Genomic DNA, 25,213 nt, shown 5'->3' on the forward strand with positions numbered 1-25,213 from the left:
CTGATCAATATATTTCTTAAAATATTTAACTTGCAAAAATGAAGTATAAGCAGATGCTAAACTGTATAAACCAATCCATTAGTTGTTTGCTTTTTTCTAAAGCTTTAATATTGTCTAAGATATGTCCATTTGTTGGTGCTAACAGACATTGGCAATATTTTGAGATGTTATTTGATCAATATATTTCTCTTTCAGTAAAAATAAATAATAATTTAACATTGATCTCATAAAATTAAAGATATGTATGCTTCTTTAACTTCACTTTAGACATTCTTTTAACATATGATAAGGATATTTTTTCAGAGAAGATTGACACAGTAAATTCCAATACTTTCATAAGCTTGTTGCTTGTATTAATGGCAGGTAATACACACAGCAGAGCAATGCTGATGGAATAGCAAAACCTTAGCAAGTGGTTGATGTTAAAGGAGACATAAGCATCTAACAGACATTGAAAACTCTTTTGACTTCAGTAGCAACAAGGCTGGCGGCTTAAGACTTGCATCGGAGTTTGAAGACACATTGAAACGCTTTTAAGAGAATAATGTCAAGACGTTACTCATCAGTTGCTCTGTCCGGACTCATCGTGTATTTCATCTTTTTATAGCCCTCCGAGATGCCAGCAAGCAGTCTATAAACAGTGACTGGAAGATAGAACATTCTGGAGCATTCAGTCTGGCTGGAACTACAGTCCATTACATAAGACGAGGCCTGTGGGAGAAGATCTCTGCCAAAGGCCCCACAACCACACCTTTACATCTCCTGGTAAGAGGCAGAAATGGGACAGTGTTGTAAAACCAGCTTCTCATGGCAAGGAAAATCCCTCTCCTTCTCCTGTTCCCTCTCCTTCTCCCTCTCCCTCTCCCTCTCCCTTTTCCCCCTTCCTCTCTAACTCCCTCCTTCCCTTCTTTGCTCTCTTTCCCTCTCTCCCCTTCTCCATCTGTTTTTTAAGTATCAGAATTATCAGAACAGCATTTAAAATTGTTTTAAGAGATGAAATATTTGTAGGAACTTTATAATATTTTAAATTGTGATATCTAAAAATAGTAATTATTAAAAGTGGACCAAAATGTTCTAGGGAATTAGCAAGCTAATAGTGGAAACAGATCACGGAAGAATAAGGAAAACCCCTTTTCCTCCTTGTAAACCTTCTGGTTTTCTGGATATTCATCAAGTTGGCAATAGTATGGAAATGACAGCAATTATCATCTATTTAATGGAACTCATCTGTGTCTGTAGAGTGTCCCTTTGATAAAGTATTATTTTGAGAAGAGAGAGTTGGTAAACACAACTTAAGACAGCTCTCAGTCTCCCACTGTGTGTCTCACTATGTTAATGGATTACTGCAAGTCACCATGAGCACTGAGCTGTTGGTCATTGTAATGTTCTTCATCATGAAGCAAAAGACTAAATGTGCATCAAGAGAGACTTGAAAGGGAAAGGACTAGAAGAGTAGGATTATTTCTGTACCACTGGGTTGTTTTCTTCATAGGTCTTGATCAAGGTATTCAGAGCTGATGGCAAACTACCCAAAAGCATGAAGGTACAGATAGAGCAAGTTTTTGTCCTAGTGGCAAAATAAATCTAAAATTCAAATACTTCAGCCCCTCTCTATATTCCCATGCACAGAAAACCACTCTAATACAATGAATTCACTTGTTTGTAGTGGCATGTGTCACACTATTTAGCCTCTTCACTGCAGTTGAATTAGTCTTCAGCTATGGACATCTCTGTTGCCTCTTCTAGGATCCAGAGGTTCAAATTGCACAGTAGCTCACTGCTGATCTTATTTTGATGGACCTATTATTTGGGGTCCCTTTTAAACATTCCTTCTGATTCAGTTGTTTTTCATCGGAAACTGAGATCCATATATTTTCCACAGCTCCTACCTGATATCACTGCTGCTGATCCAGTAACCACCATTTGAATTTCCAGACCTTATATAGCTATAGTCTATTTGCTTCAACTGGAATAAAAAGGCAAAGTAAGCAGTGTGTGTTCTGCCTGTCCAGTATAAATAGTACCTGTCTGTCTGTTCTGCTTAAGTCTTGGTTCATCAATATTATGCTCTTGGAATAATCACTTTATGCATCTCCTCACAGTTCCTTTGCATCCTATTTCAATTTTATAATTTCAATTAAGAGCTCTTCTCTGCCCTATGCTGTCTAGAGAAATGGACAAAAATATCTATATAATGGGAGAACTACAGTTAGCATCATCTTTGACTGATTCACATAAAATAATATCAATAGGAAACATTTTTATGATTTAATAGCTGAAAACACTACCATATTTGGCTGCATTCTATAACCATATATGGTTTTAATCTATTTAAGAAAAATACAAGACTGAGACTTGTCCGGAGCCTTTGCTTAATATCTGTAAACAATATATATATATATATATATATATATATATATATATATATATATATATATACACACTCAGAGTAAGAGACTTTTCTTGCAGCAGAGCCCTTAATCAGACTCGCAATTGCCAAAGCTTTTCCTGGAATCAGGCATTGTAATTGACTCAGTGAACTGGATCTAAAAGGAGCTATGTGTGTGACCTGGATTTATTTGGTAATCCAAAGGAAACTGTACCTCTGTGATATTTCTCTTTAATGACTATTGCAGATTGAAACCTGGTACTGACTTGAAAGGCAGTGTGTGCTGCTGCCATGCCTCAGTGTGAGCTTCTGACTGTAACATGCTCACACTTTCCTTTTGCAAAGAGTTCTGCCAAAGTCAGATGGTTTATGAAAGAGCTCATGGGTTTGTGGCCAGTCACTCAGTTTCAAACGGCATTAGATGTTCAATGCAGATTGAAGATATAGCAATGGAAAGGTAGCTTACGAAGAAAAGAAAAGGATTGCTTTCATTTAATTAAGTAGGGTCGGGTAGAAAATAAGTGTGTCAATATGGTCATTTCATCAAATTTAAAAGTACACGATGGTACTGTCATAACAATAAAAATATAAACATTCACTCTTTATTAGGTTGAATGTAACTTATAATCAGCAACATTTCATCAAATATTTAAACCAAAATCAGTATTGTGATATACTCTGATCTGGTACCCAGGAGGCTTCACATTTGTGGCTTAACAACTAATAATTATTTTATTCAGCTAATGTTCATAAAGTCAACACACCAGCTCTATAATCCACACATCAATCAAATATACTGTAGTACTCCTTTTAATATGGTGAGCAAATCCTGATTGCAAAAAGAGAAAGTTCAGTTGATGTGCTAAGCTTGGGTTCATTTAAATGTTTTTGCAAGTTGTATTAACCCTGAATCACTTATAATTACAACCAATGTAGACAAAGGTTAAACTGTCAATATGCCTCTCCACACACATAAGTTAAAAAATATATATAGAAATGTTTTATGGACCAACTGTTCACACAGATTGTTGGATCTATAGACATGACATATTCCATATGGTTAAATTTAACATATGTTATGAAAACAAATTTCTGAAAAGCATATATGTTCATTTATTCTTTTGTTTAAAATATATGCACACACATATATGTATATGTATACACATGTATGTGTATATGTGTGTGCACAAAATTTCTGTATAATATCCATGATGATCCCTTCTAACCTTGACTTTGGATACCATTGAAAGCCAAAATGCTATAACCTCTAATTGTGGCTCAGCACAATGTAGATTCAAACTCATACACATTGAGCTATTATAGTTTACTAAACTCTGTGTATAACAGTTCTGTTACTAATCTAATGTTTATTTAAAATCCATTTAAACATACACATTGCCAAAGTTCTAAGATAGTATAAACAACCAGAGAACAAAGTATCACCCTTCTAGTGATTCAGAAGTTCACGACCATTACTCATAGTGATCTCCAATCTGCAGCCTCACCCAGTGTCTTAGCTAAGGTCTCCACAGCAGTTGTAAAACATTATAACACAAGGGAACATTTAGAGGAAAGGTTTGATTCCGTTTTAATTCAGTTTATGCTTGTTTACGCTCTCAGGGCACACTTCAGCTCTGAGATAAGTTAGGGCAGGAACTGAAGGCAGGAACTTGGAAATGGGAACTGAAGTAAGGGCAGTGCTTCTCAGTGTCTTGTTTTTCCTGGTCTACTTTACAGTTTTTTCTATACAACCAAGGACTACCTGCCAGGGTGCTGCCATGCACAGTAGGCTGGGCCCTCCCACATCCATAATTAATCTCAGCCTTGCCTACAGACCAGGCTTGCACACTTTCTCAATTGAGGGTCCCTCTTCTTAAATGACAACCAATGTCAAGTTGGCATGAAACTAGACAGACACAGCACATCCCATATTGATTGAGTGATGTTTTTTCCATTTTTTTATAAAAGTGGAAAAATCCAAGGTTGATTTTGTATCTTGACATTGGATGCAACACACATTCCTGCACCCTTGAACCCATCATGTGTATGTATCATGTATAGATATAGGTATCTATATAGGTATAGGTATATAGATATATATCATACTTTGGGAATGGTCAGCCAAATGAAAAGAAAATGATCAGATATTTCTGGATTTGTTCAAGTGAGCTTTTGTCATGATGTATTTAGATCCCAGGTGACTCTCCCGACTTTAAAAATGTATAACATTTTAAATATTTAAAAGTAATACCATACAATTGCTGTGAGTCAAAGATATACATTCAATATGCAATTAGTATTTTAAGTATCAATATCTTTGCAGATTTTCTCATTAATTGTGTTCTATGTCAACCATATTCTGTAATCACTCTGTATACCACAGGTACTCCTATTTCAAGATCAGAATTACGGTCTTCACTATGAATATACTGTTCCATCAGACCCACTTCCAGACAATCAGAGCTCTAAGGAGCCGGGACCCCTCTTCATGTGGACACACGCAGGCTGGGGGGATTGCAATGCCACGTGTGGAGGAGGTGAAGAATATTTAACTTCTATCTTTTCAAAACTTCAGTTGTTTTCACTTAATCACTGATAATTACAGCAGATTGAAAATCTCTAATTTACAATTGTAGAATCCATAAAGGTTTGTAAACTACATTCCTTAGAATGTGTGTACAAGCTGAACATCTCAGCGATTTCGTGGGGAAAAGTCCAACTTAAAGTGAAAAGGCCATTGACCACTATTCTATTTTATTCCATGACACTGGTTGTTGTATGTATTGCATAGGGAATAATGTGCCTGTTTATGATATACCAGGTCCCAGAGACACCATTCAGTCTGTGTTGTACATGCTATTACTACCAGCATCTGATACATACTTTCAGCAAAGCTGGATACGAAATTAAATCAGAAAATAAGGTGCTTTCCTATAAGAAAGAATTTCCTGAAGAAGAAATGATAGAAACAACATCTTTCACAATACAATCAGCTAGTATAAAATATTTTGGGGTAACTGTAACCAAGCAAGTAGAAGAATTGTATGATAAAAACTTTAAGACATCGAAGAAAAAACTTAAAGAAGATATTAGAACGTAGAAAGGTCTCCCAAGCTCATGGACTGGTAGGGTTGATATAGTGAAAATACCCATATTATCAAAAGATAATTATAGATTCAGTGTGATCCCTATAAAAAGTCCAATTCAATTCATTACAGATCTTGAAAGGACACTTTTCAGCTTCATATGGAAACACACACACATACACACTACAATAGCTAAAATTACCCTGAATTTAAAAAAAGAAATGTTGAGGTATCACGGTATCTGACCTTAAATTGTACTACAGAGTTACAGTAATAAAAACAGCATGATATTGGGACAAAAAATAAAAATCTCAAAATTTCTCATTTCTAAGATATATCATACCATAAAACTTATACACATGAACTGAATGAATGAAGGAGTATTTTGACAGACTCACAATGAGTTTGTTTTTTAATTTGTTTGTGTTCTACAATTATATACATATGTATCCAAAGTAAAAAAATTAATTACCCCATTTTCTGAGCTTACTAATTCTAAAGTGGGTCACTATCACCCTGAATATAGAAGCATTCCAAAATTGGGCTCTCTTTTTTCTATTTCTGTGTTGGATATTGGGAGACAAATTAACAGGTTACTTCAGCATGAAATGTATCCATGGGAAATCTCTGAATTTGACCACTTCCGGAGAGTTCGTGTACATTCCACCTCAATTCTCCTTTCCGTTAATGAACAGTTTGCAGATGCCTTTGAAGGATAAAAGGAAAGTGTCAGTGTGTAGAAGGTCCAACGATAGGCCCAAAGTGGGATCCAGCTCAAGGGGAGGTCCCAAGGCCTGACACTATTACTGAGGCTATGGAGTGCATCAAATTCTTAAGGGTGAGGGCCAGCCATAGCTGGAATGTGGGACAGAGCTCAGGGTGAATGGAAGCAGGAGTCGAGCTGGATTTGCAGAGACCTGTGAGGGGCCTCATGCCACCCCCCCTTCTGTGGGTGATAGGAGATACAGAAGAGGGGTTAGGATGGAGTGATCAGAATCTTCAGGTGGAAAAGTACCCTTCTGATTCTCAACTGAAAGTGAACTAGACAGGGCAAAAGTGGAGATGAAGCTCCTTGGAAGCAGTAGACAAGGAGAACCAATGGGTTGATGATGAATTGTACTGCTGAGCTAGATATGAAGCTGTGAGAGTCGGGAGGACTGAGGTGGCTTTTCCAAATGACAGGATAAAGTCACCATGAACCGACAACCAAGGAAGGTCTGAAATGCCAGGGTTAGGAGGAATTGAGGGTCTGAGAGCTTCAACCGAAATTAGAGATACCTGTTAGCCTAAGTGTGATGTCAAGTAAGCAGTTGGAGATTCCTATCTGACGGGGGAGAAGGAATATTAAGCTACTCATATACAACATATGGATGATGAGCCTAGATGGGGCCGCCTGAGGAGTGGATGAAGGCAGAGAGAAGGCTGTGAGAAGATTGACGTTTGGGGTGCTCTGTCATTGAGAGTTGGGGAGATGAGGAGAAAGCAGCAAAGCAGATTACAGTGAGCAGCAAGCAACATAGGGAACACATGTTAATGCTGTCTGTAAGGCAAGGGAGGAGCGTGTTACGAAAAGGACAGAATGACCATCTGCCACAATCTAACAAGGAACAATGGAGATGGAGACTTGATCAGCATTGATGTCTAAGATGCATTATTTTTATTAGATGTGAAACAAGGCGTTTAGTTGCTAACCCTCTCTGATGTTTTGAATATGCTTGGCCCAGAGACTCTTAGGAGGTGTAGTGCTATGAGAGTGGGCTTTGAGAGACTCTCATTCTAACTGTCTAGACTTATCCTAGCAGCCTTCAGATGAACATGTAGAACTCTCAGCTCCTCCTGCACTATGCCTTCCTGGACGCTGCCACACTTCCCTCTTGATGACTGAAACTCTGAGCCTGTAAGCCAGTTTTAATTAAATGTTGTTCTTACAAGAGTTATCTTGGTTGTGGTATCTCTTCACAGCAATGGAAACCCTAACTAAGATACCCTCTAATTTTAGTGCTATCTTTGGCTTAATAGGCTATACAGAATGAATTTCTAAGAAAATAGCAGAATAACAAAATGGGCCCATCATTGTCCTACCATGAAAGGGGAAGGGGCTCCTGAGGCCCCATCTCTCCCTTAGGCAGTTACTGAAGAAGAAGAAGCAATTCTTTAGTGGTGCAGCCACTGATGAGATAGTGGGCTTCTTTATAGGACCCTTTTCCCACACCCATCTGAGCAACTGTAATAAAATGTACTAGATTGCACACATCGAAGTCCTGAAAACAGAATGCAAACTAGTTAGAAAGAGAAAGGGGACCTATGAGAGGACAAAGGAGGTGGAGAGATGGGAGAGAAAATAATTAAAATATTTTAATTTGTGTATAAAAATTCAACAAGTCAAAATATGAAAAATGTCAAAGAGAAAATAAAATAATTAAAGACAGGAACTCTTAATTCAATAAATGTTGCTGAAGGAAGGGAGAAGCAAATGAGGCAGTTGCTGGAGGGGATTAGAGTCAAAGGGCCATGTTTTCCTTGTTGGTTCCAATAGGAGGCATTGCACATCGTTTGTCAATGTGCAATGTGTTTTCTAGAGGAGCACATCCAACTAGGAGAGTTCGAGAAATTGCTGGAACTACATCAAGATGGAATAAGTAGGAGTAAAATGAGTAAGTTGGCTTCACAAAACCATAGACAGTCTAGTTACTAGTCACAAGAGAACATACAGTTTGGAAATACAGTGGTTCATCTTCAGCTGTGTCCACTCTCCTCCCAGAAAGGCCACTTTGCTGAGAGTGGAGGGTGACAAGGGATATAGAGAGTCTTTGAAAAGAGAAATAAAAAGTGGCGACTTTGAGAAAAAAAAGAACAGGAAGAATAAAATTGCCACCAATTGGCTGGATGGGTGTCTTTAGGTCAGATTACAAATCATGGGTCTACAATGCAAAGTTCTCCAAGGACTACTCTTGGGCTTATTTTGTGGTGCTCAGCTTCTTGCAGCAGCTGGTGGTGAACAAGAAGGAAGAGCATCAGCAGTTTGTGCTCTCATGCAGAGCTCGGTGGTGGCACTTTGTTTAGTACAGTGATTTGAAGGAGAAATCCCTCATAAGTCTCAGACAACTGGACACATGGTCCCCAGTTCTTGTTGAGGAAGTGTCACTGGGGTCAACTTTAAGGTCTCAAAAGCTCCATGCATTCCCACTTAGCTCTCTCTACCTCCTGCTTGCAGTTTAGGACTTGAACTCTCAGCTGCCGCTCCAGCTACCTACTGCCTGCTCCCTCCACTCCACCATCATGTACTCTGTCCCTCTGACATCACAAGCCCCAAATAAACTCTTCTGTATATTGCCTTAGTCACAATGTTTTATTGGAGCAACAGAAAAGTAACTAATCCAAACAGTAAACCCCAGTTTCTCCATCATGTCCAGTGGCTGGCCAGTGGTACAGCATGTGTGAACCTGGACTCCTGGAGTGGACTATAGACATCTTGCCCTAAACACTTTGCAGTTTTCTGGACCTCTTTTAGTGAGCAGGACTTGCCGTGTCTCTTCTGTGGCTTCTTAATCCTTCAACCTCTTTTCCACATCCCTCTACTGCGGTTGTCTCTCCTGTTTTTGCTGTGGCTGCTCTCTCAAGCTCTTCAACTGCTTCTTATAACTGCTGTCAAGAGTCACCATGTAGAAGACAACTACCCCAGTTTCTTTCCTGTTGCTGCTTTGCTGCTGCTATTGACTAAAAGTCTTGGGATCTCTTTTGCAGCTGTCAATACATCTGGCCAGTCTGCTGCTTTGGCCTGTTAGCTGCTTATCTGTCATTTCTATTAGAAGATGAGCAATAACTGACCATTCAAGAGAATCTTTGTATTAGGACTAATGTTGCAATGCCACAGGGATCTCTTTGGAGGGTGTTTCTCAGTCACCTTACAGGGTGGAGGTGAACAATTCTGTATGCAGAGGATTGGTGTTTTCATCAATCATAGAAAACTCTCATGCAAACGAAGATTTGTGTTTGCTCCAATCATGACTTTGTCATTTCGATATCAATGACAGCAGTCCCTCCACTAAGACACTAGAAGACATGTCCCCTTCTTACATAGAGAAATGGCTCAGAGTGTCCTTGATTTCCTTAAAGCTCATGCTATTAAAAAGTCAGTAGAAAGTGATTGAAATAGTCCTAGCTGATTTTTAATTTTAACAGAGTAGAACAGTTAAGGTCATTATGTTTCTTTAAGGTCTTCATAGTATGTTAAAAAAATGTCTATGCTGGCATAAGGCAAGTTCTTTGAGTGCCAGAACTTTTGGTCAAAAAGGGAAAGGAAGTGATCAGCTTCCACAGTATTAGGCATTCAAATGGTGCTTGTTTACAAGAAAAATGAGCATCAAATGTATAACAGGAAGTTAATGTATCATCGACACGGATTTTAATCAAATTTATTACGTTTTGGTGATGGTTAACATCTGGGCAATGCCCCAGGGAGAAGCTGGTCCTTTCATCTGTTTCTGAATGGAAACAGGTATTTTGGTCTGTGATAGCACTAATGGTCCAGTTGAATTCCAAAGTTGTGAGTTTATCATGTCTTCAGTTCCTATGATAATGTAGCATCTTTCAGCTGTATACAGTTTGTAAATACTCTTAAAGAGAGAAATTGAAAATTTTCAAGTGAATCTGATAAAATAAGAAAGTGGTAGATGATGGCCTGATGCTGCATGCGTGGAGTTCAAACTGGTTGTATAAAGAGGTAACTTATGTTGCAAGGACTGGGAGGACATTGAGGAGGTGGTGAGATTAAGGGATTATAGGACCAGTCTGGATTTTAGAAACTGTCAATCTCTGTACATTAATGGGATGATAATGAGATGATAGAAAATAGAGCAGATTATGGAGGTTACTCCCAGTGGTTAGTGGGATGACAGAGGGAGGTATTATGACCTTTAAAGGGAAATGCATCTTGTTCTGAAGAAAAGAAAACCAGGAACTGAGAACACAGGACTGGGAAATCATTCAGATGCTATTAGTGGAGAAGTTTTTGTAGGAGTAGAGTCAAAGACAAAACAACAATAAACTGGGAAACAACATCCACAAGCAAAGAAAGAGAGTGACCTGGTCACAGCTATGATGGCCCAAAGCCAGAGATGAAGGAAGAAAAAGCTGAACAAGGTACTTGGTGAGAATTCTAAAGCACATACCATCTAGATCCGAAAGCACTGTTTATGAATAAGAAAATGTTTCTGCCAGTGAAGGCAGTGCAGAAAACAAGGACAAGAGACAGTGTGCTAAGGGAGCGTAGAGGCTCATGGAACATCCAATGTTACACACATTATCCAGTTATGTCAGGGTGAGCTCTAACAAGTACATTTCAAATCACTGCTTCTGTTGGAACGCCTCATCAGTCATCAAGGAAACTGTCTTCTTCGCTTGATTCCAATATCACCACACCTATGGGGAACCCCCATTCTCCTAGCCCTGCATCTCCTTCCCGCCCAAGTCTCTGTTCCTCTGCTTGTCACTTCTTTACATGGCCATCTACATCAAGGGATTCTGCTTCCATCCAACAGACAAAAGGAGGGGTAGAGAGAAGTGAGGGAGAAAAGACAAGACCAATAGAAGCAAACATCCCCAAGGAAAGTGTGCAGTTGCAAATATTCTGTAATGTAACTCCAGGATTCAATTATACATGTATTCCACTGCCTGACCACTACCCCATGCGATAGACTATGAAATAGGGAATAATAAAGAAACTGGTAATCTACCTCATCACTGAGACATTAAATCCTTTTTACATTTAAAAATATAGACAGTGGAATGGGGAGGGCTGTGGAAAGGCCATCCAGAGACCGCCCCCACCCAGGGTTCCATCCTGTCTGCAGACACTACTGTTGATGCCAAGAAGTGCTTTCTGACTGGAGCCCCATACAACTGTCTCCTGAGAGGCTCTGTCAGAGCCTGATCAATACAGATGCAGATGCTTATAGCCAACCATTGGACTGAGCACAAGAACATCAATGAAAGAATTAGAGGAAGGACTGAAGGAGTTGAAGGGGTTTGCAACGCCATAGGAAAAACAACAATATTGACTTATTGGACACCCCCCACCCAGAGCTCCCAGGGACTAATCCACCAACCAAAGAGTATACAGGGAGGGATCCATAGCTTCAGTTGCATATGTAGCAGAGGATGGCCTTGTCTGGCATCAATGGGAGGGGAGGCCCTTGGTGCTGTGGAGGCTTAATGCCCCAGCATAGGGGGATGCTAGGGTGGAGAGTGGGCATGGGTGTGTGTGTGGGCAAGCACCCTCATAGGGGCAGGATCAGAGGGGATGGAATAGGGTGTTTGCAAGGGGAAATCAGGATTAAGGACAACATTTGGAGTGTAAATAAATAAAATAACTAATAAAAAAAGGAAAGGAAAAAATCTAGGCAGCAAAGAACTTGCCCACTGCAGTATGTCCATTTTTCGTTTCTCTGCAGTTGTGGTCTGATGAAAGCTGCATCAAAATTAGTTAAATACAATGTGTAATTCTTCAGCTTGAAAAGCAAATCATTTAAGGTTAGTGATTATTTCTGTGGGCCTTAGGAAATATTTTGTCAATTTCTAAACATCAAGCAATAGAGAGTCACTATGGCGTCTGAGTTTCCGAGTCAGCAGGAATATGAAGTATTCTTCAAAGTGAGTTGATTTTCTAGTGTGAGAAACTGGAGTGCATAGAGAATAGTAATATTTCAGTGTCACATGTCCATGTAGGGGTGGTCAGGATTAGTGTCTACAACATCTAAATTCAAGGTTTTCTCTTCCTCATATTGCTTTTGGGGGTAGCTCAGAGTCTTCATATAGCCCTTTCCGGTATAAGATCATGTTCTTCATTGGCCATTGACCATTCAGGAATTCTTTGGATTCAGAAAGATGCTTGAATATATACATTTAGATAACACTGTAGCCATCCAAATTTTTATTTCCCCTAGCTGGTTTTATAAAATGTCATCACTAAATGTAACTCTTACAGGGTGTGTGTGTGTGTGTGTAAATCTTCTCCTAATGGAGTTTCACTATTCAGTCAACAGTTTTTAATAATAATCTCCACATTAATAGTTCACATACTTATTTCTTTGACAAAGTATTTGTGGACTTTTGGATATTCTTTCCTCTTTCAGTTCATAAAGTGTGTGGACATCATTTCAAGAATGGCATCATCTCTAACTTTGCTTTGTTGACTTTATTGCCAGAAAGAACTTTGTCATCTTTCAGCATATTCATGAATTAAATGAGCATCAGTTCAAAGCGCAGAATATTAAAAACAGGTTCACAGGAGTTACCTTCAACAGAACAAGGAGAAATGATAGCATCTTTGCAGGCTCAGAAAGGAGAGCACGTAGCATCCCTGAGCAGTATCACCTTTCAGTGTTCAATGGTTCCTCTCCTAATTGTGTTGTATAGAATTAAATACACAGTAGTAAGTGGAGAAAAGAAATAAAAATGTGCTGTGTTGTCCAGTAATAATTTATCACGATTATCTTAAACTGTGTTTTGACATTAAACCTTAAACTAAATTTAGTTCATTGTGAATATTAATTTTATTAATGTCAAGTTTATTAATCAAGTTTATAAATATCAGGTGTTTCAAAATACAGATACAAAAAAAGAGAGAAACTATTAAGGAATTCTACACAATGAATACTAACAATAATGCTACCTTTCCAACAATTTGGAATATAACACTGTGTGTGTGTGTGTGTGTGTGTGTGTGTGTGTGTGTGTGTGTGTGTGTATAGAGGGAAGGAAAGAAAGATAAAGACATATGAGTGTCGCACACTCACTGATAAAAGCTTCATCCTGTGCTTTATAAAATCTAAGTTCCTGGTACTGCAGAGGGAGGAAGTGGGAAACAGGGGAGGAACCTTTGGCTGTGAGGAAAGGAGGGAGGTGATGCAGAAGGATAGGCGACTGTCAGTAAAAATAAAGTTTAAAAAGCATAAGAAAACACTAGGTTTGTAGGCTTGCTTAGAGATATACAAAATAATTTTGTGTCTACTCACACACACTTGAAAATCTAAGTGCCAGGTATAGGAACCTTTAAGTTGTTGGTCCAGGAGATCCCTTCCCCGAAAAAAAAAAAAAACCCTACTGCTACTGTTGCCCTTGGATGCTTCCCAGAATTTGAAAGCAAATCCCTATTGCTGAAGACTATGCATTTTAGATGAGGCTTTGAGGAATCAGGGTGTAATTGATCTGGAAACCTCTTCCCGGGAACTGGCTCTTAAACTATCAGAAGGTGCTATGCAACAGCCAAAGGAAAAGGGCAATTGATAGTTTTACCTTGTTTTAAAGCTTACAAATCATAGAAATGACTAGCATACCAAGATTCTCCCAGTGGGGCAACCTAGTACTTTTATCTTAGGGATAGCCAACAGCTGACTCATTGAACAAAGCTCCTTCTCAATGGGAAGGAATTCATTGGTGGTACTATGACCATAGCCAATTATACTTGATCTTAGAGAACATATTATTGCCATTTTCCTAAGCCTATATAACTTCTAACTGCTTTCTAAATATTTGTTCATATACTCATGGATAAGTGTAGCCCTCATAACTAAAGAAAAATAAAAAATAACTCATTTGAAGAGGAGGAGAATTACAGAGATGTACTGGTCAAAATACAGAGAGCAGGTGTTCAGGTTTGAATGAGATGTAACCCTCACAAACTCAGATATTTGTACACTGGGTTTCCAACTAGTAGCACTGTCTAGGGCTACTATGGAACCTTTAAGAGATGGAGCCTTGTTGGAGGAAGTGTATGTAAACAGGGACAGGCTTTGGGAGTTTACACTCTGCCCACACTCTGCTTTGTATTTGTGATGGAAGATGTGACAGCTTAGTGCCTGGATGCAGTGCAGTGCCTGCTGCTTGATACCATGCCTCCCCACCATAAAGTGCTATTACCCTTCTGGAGCTGCAAGCCAAAGTAAACACTTTCACCAAAGTTGTTTTGGTCAAAATATTTTATTACAGCAGAAAAATAACTGATGCAGAAAATAATTGTGGAGTTTTCAACCTTGTTGAAATGTCTATAATGAAATTCCACACCTAAAGTTCAGTGAAACATCCTAGAAGCAGTAGGAAGAATTCTTAATAGTTGGAGAACCAGGATGCCAACTGTGAGAGCAAGTCTTCTGGACATGACACAGAAGCTACTTCCTTGAAATTCTCAACAGTACTGTTACCCAGCCAAGACTCATGTAATGACAACATTGATATCACAAGGTAGATAGGAGACTTCATAGGAGCCCACCACTAGATAAAGAACATTCAGATGCTTGTACCTTTTAAATATTTTAGAATATGCTTGACAGAAAAATAAAGTTTTAGGGATATCATTGTCTTGATTTTCAGCTTTGAAGTTACTCTTCTATGTTGGTTCAAAGACATGTCATTAACAAATCAAAACCAAACCAACCAACCAAACAAACAAAAACCCTGAACTAAAATGTAGTTACCCATTTTTCTTCAGCATTTTCTTCAGTAATAAAATGTGATTTTATTTTCTATTTTACTTGATATAATAGGAACAAATCTGTATTCTCATAAACTCTTTGCAAGCTTGATTTTTAATATCAACATGCTGATTCATCCATAAATTATTATTCCAGTAATTCGGTCCTTTTGTGGGCAGATAACATTTTATCAAATGACTCTCTGGCTTTACATTTGTTGCTGATAACATTAATCAATCAATAAGCATATTATTGAATCTCATACATGGATGTTATTTATAAGGACTATACTAAGAAAAAGAAATTAGAACACACTAGACTTTTAATGATGATACTGGCATTATTGTCAATTAGTGTCTCTAGGAAAAATGAACACAAAATCCAATAGTTTTATTATTAAAAATTTTTATTATAATAAGCTCATAGTTTTTATTAAAAAAGAAGTGAGTCATTTCTAGAGGTCTTAGGGCTTTTGTCCGAAGCATTACGAATGAAACAGTAAGGTACACTAAAAAAAAAAAAAGCAGTACTTTCTATACCTTGCTATAGAACACTGCTAATGTACATAATAGCAATGAAATCTATACATGTCCATGTACTTGTTCATGTGCTTTGGGGAATTTTCATCATGGAGAACAGTATCAGAATGTTCTCTACACACAGAACGAACGTCTGACCACTTACTGCTGAAAGATACATTTTCAATCAACATAATTAACTTATCCTACCAACACCTCTTGGTAACATAGCAACCATCTTTAACCTTTGAAGGAAAAATTCTTTTTCCCAGAGGTACATTTTGTTATGTAACTTTTACATAGTGTCATATTCACTGGTATAACCCCAAATTAATTTAATTTTAGGATAATATCCATTTCACAAAAGCCTGGAATGACTTCATGGTATATGTCCATCTGCCCTTTGCAGGAGAGAGGAAGACAACAGTGTCCTGCACAAAAATCATGAGCAAGAATATCAGCCTTGTGGACAACAAGAAATGCAAGGACTTGACCAAGCCAGAGCCACAGATTCGGAAGTGCAATGAGCAACCTTGTCAAACAAGGTAACTGTACTCTACACACCGTTACATGGCTTTGCTTTAGACCTAACACAGGCTAGTATGAAAATCGCCTTTATGTTAGAACCTTCAAAAGAACCACATAGCCAAATGTAAACACTTAAATAAGCAAGATCTGAGTGAGTAGGGTTAAGATCTGTAAGTAACTTCCTCAAGAATGTGAAGACAAAGAGTAATTATGTATTAAGTTTAAGAAGGACCAATGAGTCACCTCTTCAAACTTATTGTTTAATTAACTGTGGTTAATCTCGCTATTTGCTTCAGCATTCTCTGAAATGAGATAGTAAAATTCAACAAGAGGAAGTGGCAAGCCTGAGCAGCCCCACCCCAGCAAGACAATGGGAGACATGTGGTCCCTTCTGGGCCTGGCAGCCAGGTACTGAGTTCTTCTTCTAAAGGTCTGAAGATAAGCTGCCCAGTACTTTGTCTGATGGGTTCTTCAGTGAGTACTGGGTAACAAGACAGTCAAGGCACATGAACAGGGAACAAAATAGCAATGGTGACAGCCACGAGTATAGAAGAAGATGAGCCAGTCCTGCCTTAGGAAGCAGATTGGGATCTGAAAATTCAGATGCTTTCTCCTGAAAAAGATTGGCAGATTTAAAGTCAGACAGCTCAATGTCTCAAGTTCTACCATGATTAGAGGTGGTTGGATAAAAAAAAGGAAGCTACATTGCTTCCTCTAGTGTGGTGGAAGAATGCTTGCTTTATCTGACACTCAGGATTGTCTAGACTGGGTGCATTAGACTGAGTTGAACATTCTCTGAAAGTCAGAGAATTGATCCCCCTTTATAACAGCTTTGGAAATGGAATTCAGGAGAATTTGCACACCCTAAGACTCAGACATGCGAAGAATGTACAGCCTTGTTATCCTGTACAGCTAATCTGCCCCATAACTTTCTACCACAAAAAGGAATCATGGGAGGAAGATACACAGTTAGAGGGAGGAACAAAACCACCAGTTAAGCTAATTTCATGTTGGTACTTAAATTTCTTTGGGAATTAGCGTCATCTAGGTAGATGTTCACACCTGGGCTTTATTTCTGTTCTCTCTTGATGCTCAAGTCTCCCTTCCTGTTCCCACTGAGTTGCAAAACAAAATTGTTAGGCCCTACTTAGTGAGTTTATTCCATATTGAAAAAAACTGAAAATGTTTAGAGAATCTTTTCTTCCTTTACAGTGTTAAAGTTTCAAGTCTTATTTTGCTGTGGCTTCAGTGTTCATAAGTTATCGAAATCTGATTCCTAATTTTCCCCTTTTCTACTGACAGACCTAACCTCTACATAGGTATCCACTTTAAAAGAATAAAGGGATGATTTGAAAATAATTTGCAGAAGTAGTACATTAGTATGCACCCTATAATAATTATATAATAATCATCATCACCATCATCATTACTATTATATTATTATAAATACATATAAATACATATAAATAATGTATTATTATATTAATATTATAAACATATAATATTATATTGTATTATTTGATTTTCCAAGACAAGGTTTCTCTGTGTGACTGACCTGGAACTTCCTCTATAGACCAGCTTGGTCTTGAACACAGAGATCTCCCTATCTCTGCCTCCCAAGTACTGGGATTAAAGACACCCATACCTTGCTATGAAATGATAATTTATTTAATGAGATATTCTTACCATTAAAACACAATTTATTTTACCTAACACATACTTTTGTTTGAATGCAGTAGCTTTCTCTGCTGCATCTGGGATCTTGAACATGCTTACAATTACAGGCCTAGAGCATTCTGCTTTCCTCCTCACGTCTTCTTTGAAGCGTGTGCAGCTCAGCTTTTGTTTATCAACTGAGGCAGTCAGCCACCTTGGAGGAGGATGCTTAGTGAAGACTTGCTAAAAGAATCATTTATACAAGGCAATTTCGAGAGAAAATTTTGCAGCAGAGTAGAAGTGGATTTTGTTAGGGAATATTACCTTTCTTCCATGAGAAAGGAAGCACTGTCTTTGAACAGGAAGCCATGTCAGTGAGGAGCGCAAGGAGTGAACATGGGCAGTTAGTTGGTAAGGATCAATGGCTGCCAAATGGCCAGCTGTTTTAGAACAGTGACCAGTTAGCTTAACTCTCACCTGCTTCTTCCCAGTTTCCAGCACAGCCTCTTCAAACATTTCTTCCAAGTGTTCCTCCCTCAGTTCCCCAACACTCTTCATGAACAGTCTCTTCTCTGAGTTTTCCCAATACTAGCAGCTCCAAACTGTAACAATCATTCTAGCCCATCTGCTCAGCCCAGCTTCTCGTAGCTCAACTCTCTCCTTCTGCATCAACTGCCTTCTCCTCTCACTCTGCTAGCCCCTCCCCCACCCCAGCCTCTGCTGGCTTTTCTATCTCCTATCCTGTTCTCAGAAATCCAAGAGTCAACCAGCACTGAAGGTCATAGGGACAAGCAGTTCTAGCAGCTAAGAATTCTTATAGGGTCACTTGACAAGCAATTGGGGAGCCTTTAAAGGGCCAGGCACACAAGATAAATCACAGTGCAATCATCACAGGGTATCTTTCCAAGACCTGCTCATACAGCACTTCCCTGTTTTTTTTCCCCGTGGCTTCTCTTAAGTCTCCCCAGAAAACATTGTAGTTTCATTCACACTATATGTCCCAAGCATCTTCAGGGGGCAGTGAGATAACTTAGTGGATGAAGAGGCTTGCCACCGAGCCCGAGCATCTGAGTTCATTTCCTGAGTCTCACACAGTGGAAAGAGAAAATTGACTCTTACCTGCAGTTGTGTGATATGGAAAGCATGTATCTATGTAACTACACACAACTACTACATATGCAAAATGAGAAAGTGTTGAAGCAAACTGAAAGCAGGTTAAGGCACAGTGTGCTTATGTGGCTCAGAGTTTGGGTACTGTCCATCAGGATGGGGAAGCTAGAGCTGCAAGAACTTGACACAGTAGGTTACATTGTATCCAGAGTATGGTAGCGGAGTGATGGATACTAGTACTCAGCTCACTTTCTTTGTTTTCTGAAGTTCAAGATCTCTGTTCTGGAAGTGGTGCTGCCCACATATAAAGTGATTTTTTTTCCTCATCAGTTAACCTAATCTCAGTAACCTCTCATAGGCATGTCCTGAATTTTGTTTCCAGGTTGATTCTACATCCTGTTACTCTGACAATAGTATAAACTTTCACTTACATCTACTGCAAAAAATGTCACCAAATAGCCTGTGTCATCTTATGTGCCGAATACAAAATATACAGTAGAGAAAATATGTATACAAGTAACATAATACATATTGAGTAGGTTCATTGGAATATTTAGACATATATATGTATACATATATCTATATACATATATGTATGTAACAATAGTTAATGAAATAAGAGGCTATGAATTTGAAATGTGAGAGAGTGTGGAAGGGGAAATGATGTTATTATATCAATGAAGAAAATAATTAAATGGCTAAATAAATATCTAATGACTAAATATCTCTGTAATGTCTTACAGATGAGGTCATTCCTAGATAGATGAACTCTAAAACATAGAAAATGCTCTTATCCTGTTAGAAAATTGATAGTTTACATCTTTCTTTTGAGGAATTACCAATGAGTTAAAACAAATAACATCCATCTTTCTATTGAGCATGTGATAGTCAGGTTTGCTGTAAACCTGCGAGGTTCCATGACATCAATCACACAGACTCTTTTTCAGCTATATCTTCGGTTCTAAAGTCTGAGGAAAAGGGCACTAAAAGAAAAATTTAAGTTTTGATTATTTCCAGAATGTTTGCAGAAATAAAAAGCAGAAACCAAGCTAAATTTGGTGGCTAATTATTCGCTTTAGGAAAAAATATCAACTAAGGGACCCTAGTGGAAGTGGAAGAAAAGTGTGAGCGTGCTTTCTTCTCTTTTGCTCTCAGAAGTAAAAACACAAATATTACCAAAATTAAACCATCTTTGCAGATGCACACTGGACTATAAGAGAATATAATGCTTCAAAATGTGGATCATTGCCAGAAAGGTTTGGGCTTGATTAACTTTGATATAATTGTTAACTATTCCCATAGAACATAAAAACCTAAATTCCATTTCTAGAAATGTTTAATGAAAAGCTATTAGTGGCAAGTTTGCATATGTGCAAAAAGGAGGAGTACGTCTGTCAGGAAGCCAAAAAAACCTCTAGCCAAGCAATCCCACGAGTTGCCACAAGCCAGGTGGCAGAGCTCTGGAAATGCCCCAGCCTGTGAGTGGGGAGGAAGAACACTGGAAGAGGAACTTGCCTTGATCTGTGCCATTGAGCAACTTATGAATGTACAAAAAAAGAGGAGTCCATTCTTTAGAAGAGCCAGGCACCCTCTAGCCAGGAAATCCTGTGGGTTGCCCCAAGCCAGGTGGCAGAGCTCTGGAAATACCCCAGCCTGCGAGTGAGGCGGAAGAGCATTTGAAGAGGAAGTTGTCTGGAGCCTGGTCAGGATCCAGGAAGAGAAATAGCGTGAGGTAAAATCTTAAACTGTTCTGAAGGCAAGCTCAGCACATAGTTTGTTTAGGAACAAGTAAAGATGAAGATGCATGTATAGTTTAAAGATAAATTAAAGATATATCAAAATGTGTGTTCTATAGTACACTAGCCCCCTTTCTGGTGGCTTTGCTTCATACAGTTTTAGTTAACCCCAAATGTTAAACAGGATATTTTTATATATTTGTTTGTCTGTTGCTTGGAGGGAAGGGAAGAGGGGATGCCAAGGAACTCCTGTGGAGGTCACTTGATAGGGGCTGTGGGTCCTGTGGGTCCCACTAAGCTCCCATTGTTAGGCTTGTTTTTAGACAGTTGAACTCGCTGAGTCATTTTGCCAGCCCTGCAATAGCCATATAAATATGTGTTTTAAATTCCGGGCCTTCTGAGTAGTGCAACCAATCTGACTCTGTCTGCTCCATTGTGCCTGGGATGTGAAGCCTCCTTTGGTCTCACATATTCATGCCATTGATATTATCCTTATAGTCCCTGTGGAGCTGTTATCTCACCTATCAGACAGACTGTCTGTCACCATGTTTATATCTTACTGGCCCTCACAAGGTAGCTCCGTGTTGTGTCAATGCCCTGGTGATTCTCCTCACTTCATCACAACACACAGGCACAGGCACACGGCTCTTCCCCATTGCAAGCATCCTGTAAATACATTAAAATGGGAGGGGAGACTGTTGCTAACATAGGACTGAAAGACCCCTGAGAGTGAAGACCCCCACTCAAGACTCAGGAGATCATGGCCACCCAATGACTCACAAGACACCGTACTTGATGCAATCAGCAAGAGGTATATTTCAGGAAATCAATGTGCTGAGGTCGAGACTCGTAACCCACACAGGGGCAGAGGAGCTTGACCCCCAGCTCGGGGACAGTAGGGTATTTAAAGGAAAAAAAAACACAAACCAGGGGGAGTGAGGGGGGATGCTGGAAAGTACCAGTGGAAAGTCCCAGCCCATTATTCAGCACGTGACAGGGTTCAAGGAACAATCATGGGGAAGTACAGGCCCTTTCTCTCAATAACCCAATCTTATTCAACCATATCATCTACCTTGTGGTCAGCCAAGTTCCTGGAACACAAAGTCCCAGAACTAGCTGACCCTCTCTCCTGGCTCTACTCTATCTTCCAGTCTGCTAGGGGCAAAAATTCCACTAACCCTTCAGGGCATGCTTCTGTCCTGAAGTTAATTTGGGTAGATGGCCAAGAATTGTGATATGTCCCAAATCATTACAAGTAACAGTAATTGTGTATTACTACCCTAATCATTGTTAAAATGTGTGTGTGTGTGTGTGTGTGTGTGTGTGTGTGTGTGTGTGTGTGTTTTGGCTGAGTGATTAAATCAGTAAACCTGAAAACAAAATATTAGAGTCCAAAAAAAAAAAAACTAAAATGAGATCATGTTAAGCCCATATTGTCTGTGTTTACATCAGAGGTAGTCAGTGGCTAGGCTAAAGCATATATAACTCTAGCTGGGAGATATGTCTTCTAACTTACTGAATCTCTGTTTGATTCAATTTGCCTTTCTGTAAATGGCCTCAATAGCTGTAGTTCCTAATACAGTTGGATTTTATGAACATTTATAATGCAAACCAAACAAAAAAGAAGGAACAGTTCCAAAACATTTTATATCCATGGTTATTCTGTATAGAATGTGTTAGGGGACATAATAGCATTGGAATATTAGGAGTGGCAACATTTAAAGACTGAGAATTAAGAACATAAAAGAGATAAGAATTATGGAACATTCAGGGAAATGCACAAAGTATAGTACGTTCAAGGTAATTATGATTTAAGTGAAGTTAACCTTCAGCTAACTCTAAGAGTGTTGTGTATGTGGTAAGTAGACATCTTTTAAATTATCACCCATGGCCTTTCTTTTAGGTGGATGATGACGGAATGGACCACGTGTTCACGAACTTGTGGAAAAGGAGTCCAGAGTAGACAAGTGGCCTGTACCCAGCAACTGGAAAATGGAACCCTAATTAGAGCCTGGGAGAGGGATTGCATAGGGCCAAAGCCCGCTACTGCTCAGCGCTGCGAGGGACAGGACTGCATGACAGTGTGGGAGGCCGGAGTGTGGTCGGAGGTATGGTACTTACTCCATGTCATCTCCCTTTTCTTCTCTGACCCTTCCCTTCTGTATATCCTGTGTCACATTCCAAATCGCTACACATAATGGTTGATACATAGAACTATTATTTTTGCTGATACAAAAGGAAAAGACCTGATTTTGAATATATAAAAACGTGAAGATATCCACATAACCCATAGACCATTCCATGGACATTTTAGACTTTCGATATTTTCATGTATACGCTGTGAGTACTGCTGGCAAGGCACACATTAAAGTGTATATTTGACTCTCTGAAAACTTAGAAGGTAAAGAAAATTAACATTTAGCATTCATTTAATATGTGCAAGCAATGAGATTTTACTTCATATTTGAAGTTTGTATATAAGCAATGTGTATATTCTTACAAAAATGTAAGAAAATTACTTACTGTTTTATACATATGAGCAGTATAAATTGGAGGAATTAATTCACTTAAAACCCCTATAGAAGTGATAAAGTTACACTGTAGACCAAGGTGGGCTCACTATACTAACTAGTCTTGCAAGCTTGTAGTGTGCTATATACAAGTGTTTTCCATGTAAATCCACAGTGATGAAGTCACATACCTTCAGTGACTTCTCCAAAGCAGTTTAGGTGTGTAAGTGCATGTAGCCCCACAAACACACTAACATGAAACATGCGTAAAGCCCATCCCCGTATAGACATGCAGAAAATTATCCATGTACATAATTTCATCATATTGTATATGATATGAAAATGATAGACATGTTCTGTTCCATACCTAGTTGTCCTTCTGATAATAAGAGAAATGTCAGAAACCATTATTGAACATGCCTTAATCCATAGCATGTACCAACTCTACTCAAACCTTTAATATTGTCTTCCAGTGCTCAGTGAAGTGTGGCAAAGGTGTACGGCATCGTACCGTGAGGTGTACTAACCCAAGAAAGAAGTGTGTCCTCTCCACCAGACCCAGGGAGGCAGAGGACTGTGAGGATTACTCAAAATGCTACGTGTGGCGAGTTGGTGACTGGTCTAAGGTGAGGCTGATTTGCATGAAGTTCAGGAGGCAGAGAGAGCAGAGACGTCCGGATGTCAAGGAGTAGAATGTTCCATGCCCAGCTTTTATGTCCGTGTCTCTCAGATTACGATCTCTAAGGAACGATGTTAATGATTGAGATAAAATACATAAAGTGTCTACCATCATAGCTGGCATTTAAAAAAAAAAGAAGCTCTAAAAACAGTGAGCATTATTTATTGCTAACATTTATTGTTAGAGTTCTTCCTCGGTATGTTTTAATAATAGCTATCTGAGAGATAAAACACACTAAATACGTAAACCCAGAGTACATTAAAAGGGCATAATTTCCAGCAGAAGAGCAAAAACAAAGGACAAGATATAATTCTTTCCCCTTAGGTATTATGAGTCGTGTACAGTAGAAATGGAAATACCAGAATTCCTTTCCTTGTTTGGTAAAACAGGGCTGGAGCACAGGCATTAGTAGAGCATCAGAGACACATTCAAAGAAAAGGTATCACAGAGGGGCACTGGCTTTTCAAGAGAGGGACCAGAATCACAATTGTTAAAGTTAATTTAAACCGGCAGAATTCATTTGGACAGTGGGCAATTTTATTTCATGGTAACAGTAAAATTTGCTAAAAGTTTTCATATGTGGAGGTTCGTATATGATTTAGGCTGTGGAATACACTAAATACATTCTCTTCACGGAATATCAATCAGCTCTGTGTTTTAAGATAAAACATGTAGCAGATCCCCCAAATGTACTAATTCCACATTCACCTGTGACATCATGTTCATCACAGAGCATCCAGCTCTGTGGCCTACATGAACTGGAAGTCTCCTCTCCTGGGTTTCATAAATGGAAAGAAAGATCTGCTTTGGTATAGTAGGAAGCATGATAACTTTCCTCAAACTGAGCTGAAGAATATTCTGTAAGAAATACTGTTCGTATATAAAGCATTGAGAATTATTCCAGCTTTCTCAATGCTGCCACGTATGAAATCCTGGATAAGTCTTTTCTCGTCTGTGTAGATGTAGAGAGGGGATGTTGATGTAGGGGTGTAAGACTTGGATATGGAGTGTGTGTGTTTGCAGAGCTGTGTGTTTATGACTTTCTTCCTTAGTAATAATTGGCACACTAAGATTGCATTTCAGTTCTTAGGGAATGTAATGTTTTTCCTAGGTTAATTAACACTCAGATTTCACATTAGTACTCAGAAGCACTTACAAACACTGAACCTGATCCATGAGGTTTTTTAACTGTTTCACATTTCAATGAATTCTGGATCACCCAAAATCAATTTCTGTCGTGTGTAGGATTTGTCTCCCTAATTCTAAGTAGATAAAAAGCACATTTGGTGGAATTTAAGAGATGTAAGAGTCCATTCTGATGGCTGCATTGCATACAAGCATATTGACCCAACTATGGACCCAACTGGACGGGTGGGCAGGTTGTTAATACGATAAAATAATGTCTTTGAAGGTCAGACCAAAATGTAGCATTGTAGTATAGCACTAGCTATAAAGTACCCTCCTATGTTGGTCTCTTGACATTTAGAGAGAGAGAGAGAGAGAGAGAGAGAGAGAGAGAGAGAGAGAGAGA

General features: G+C 38.9%; 1 protein-coding gene across 1 annotated transcript in view; it reads left to right on the forward strand.

The window, feature by feature from the left end:
* The window catches only part of Adamts19 (ADAM metallopeptidase with thrombospondin type 1 motif 19), a 186,374-nt gene that overhangs the window by 143,153 nt on the left and 18,008 nt on the right, over nt 1-25,213 (forward strand). The window contains exons 15-19 of the mRNA XM_028777164.1: nt 608-765; nt 4,773-4,926; nt 15,873-16,008; nt 22,397-22,601; nt 23,477-23,629. Of these exons, the coding sequence (XP_028632997.1) occupies nt 608-765; nt 4,773-4,926; nt 15,873-16,008; nt 22,397-22,601; nt 23,477-23,629 (806 nt within the window). The remainder of the gene's footprint in view (nt 1-607; nt 766-4,772; nt 4,927-15,872; nt 16,009-22,396; nt 22,602-23,476; nt 23,630-25,213) is intronic.

This window comes from Grammomys surdaster, unplaced genomic scaffold (genome assembly GCF_004785775.1).
Source record: "Grammomys surdaster isolate TR1022 unplaced genomic scaffold, NIH_TR_1.0 278, whole genome shotgun sequence".
NCBI lineage: Eukaryota > Metazoa > Chordata > Mammalia > Rodentia > Muridae > Grammomys > Grammomys surdaster.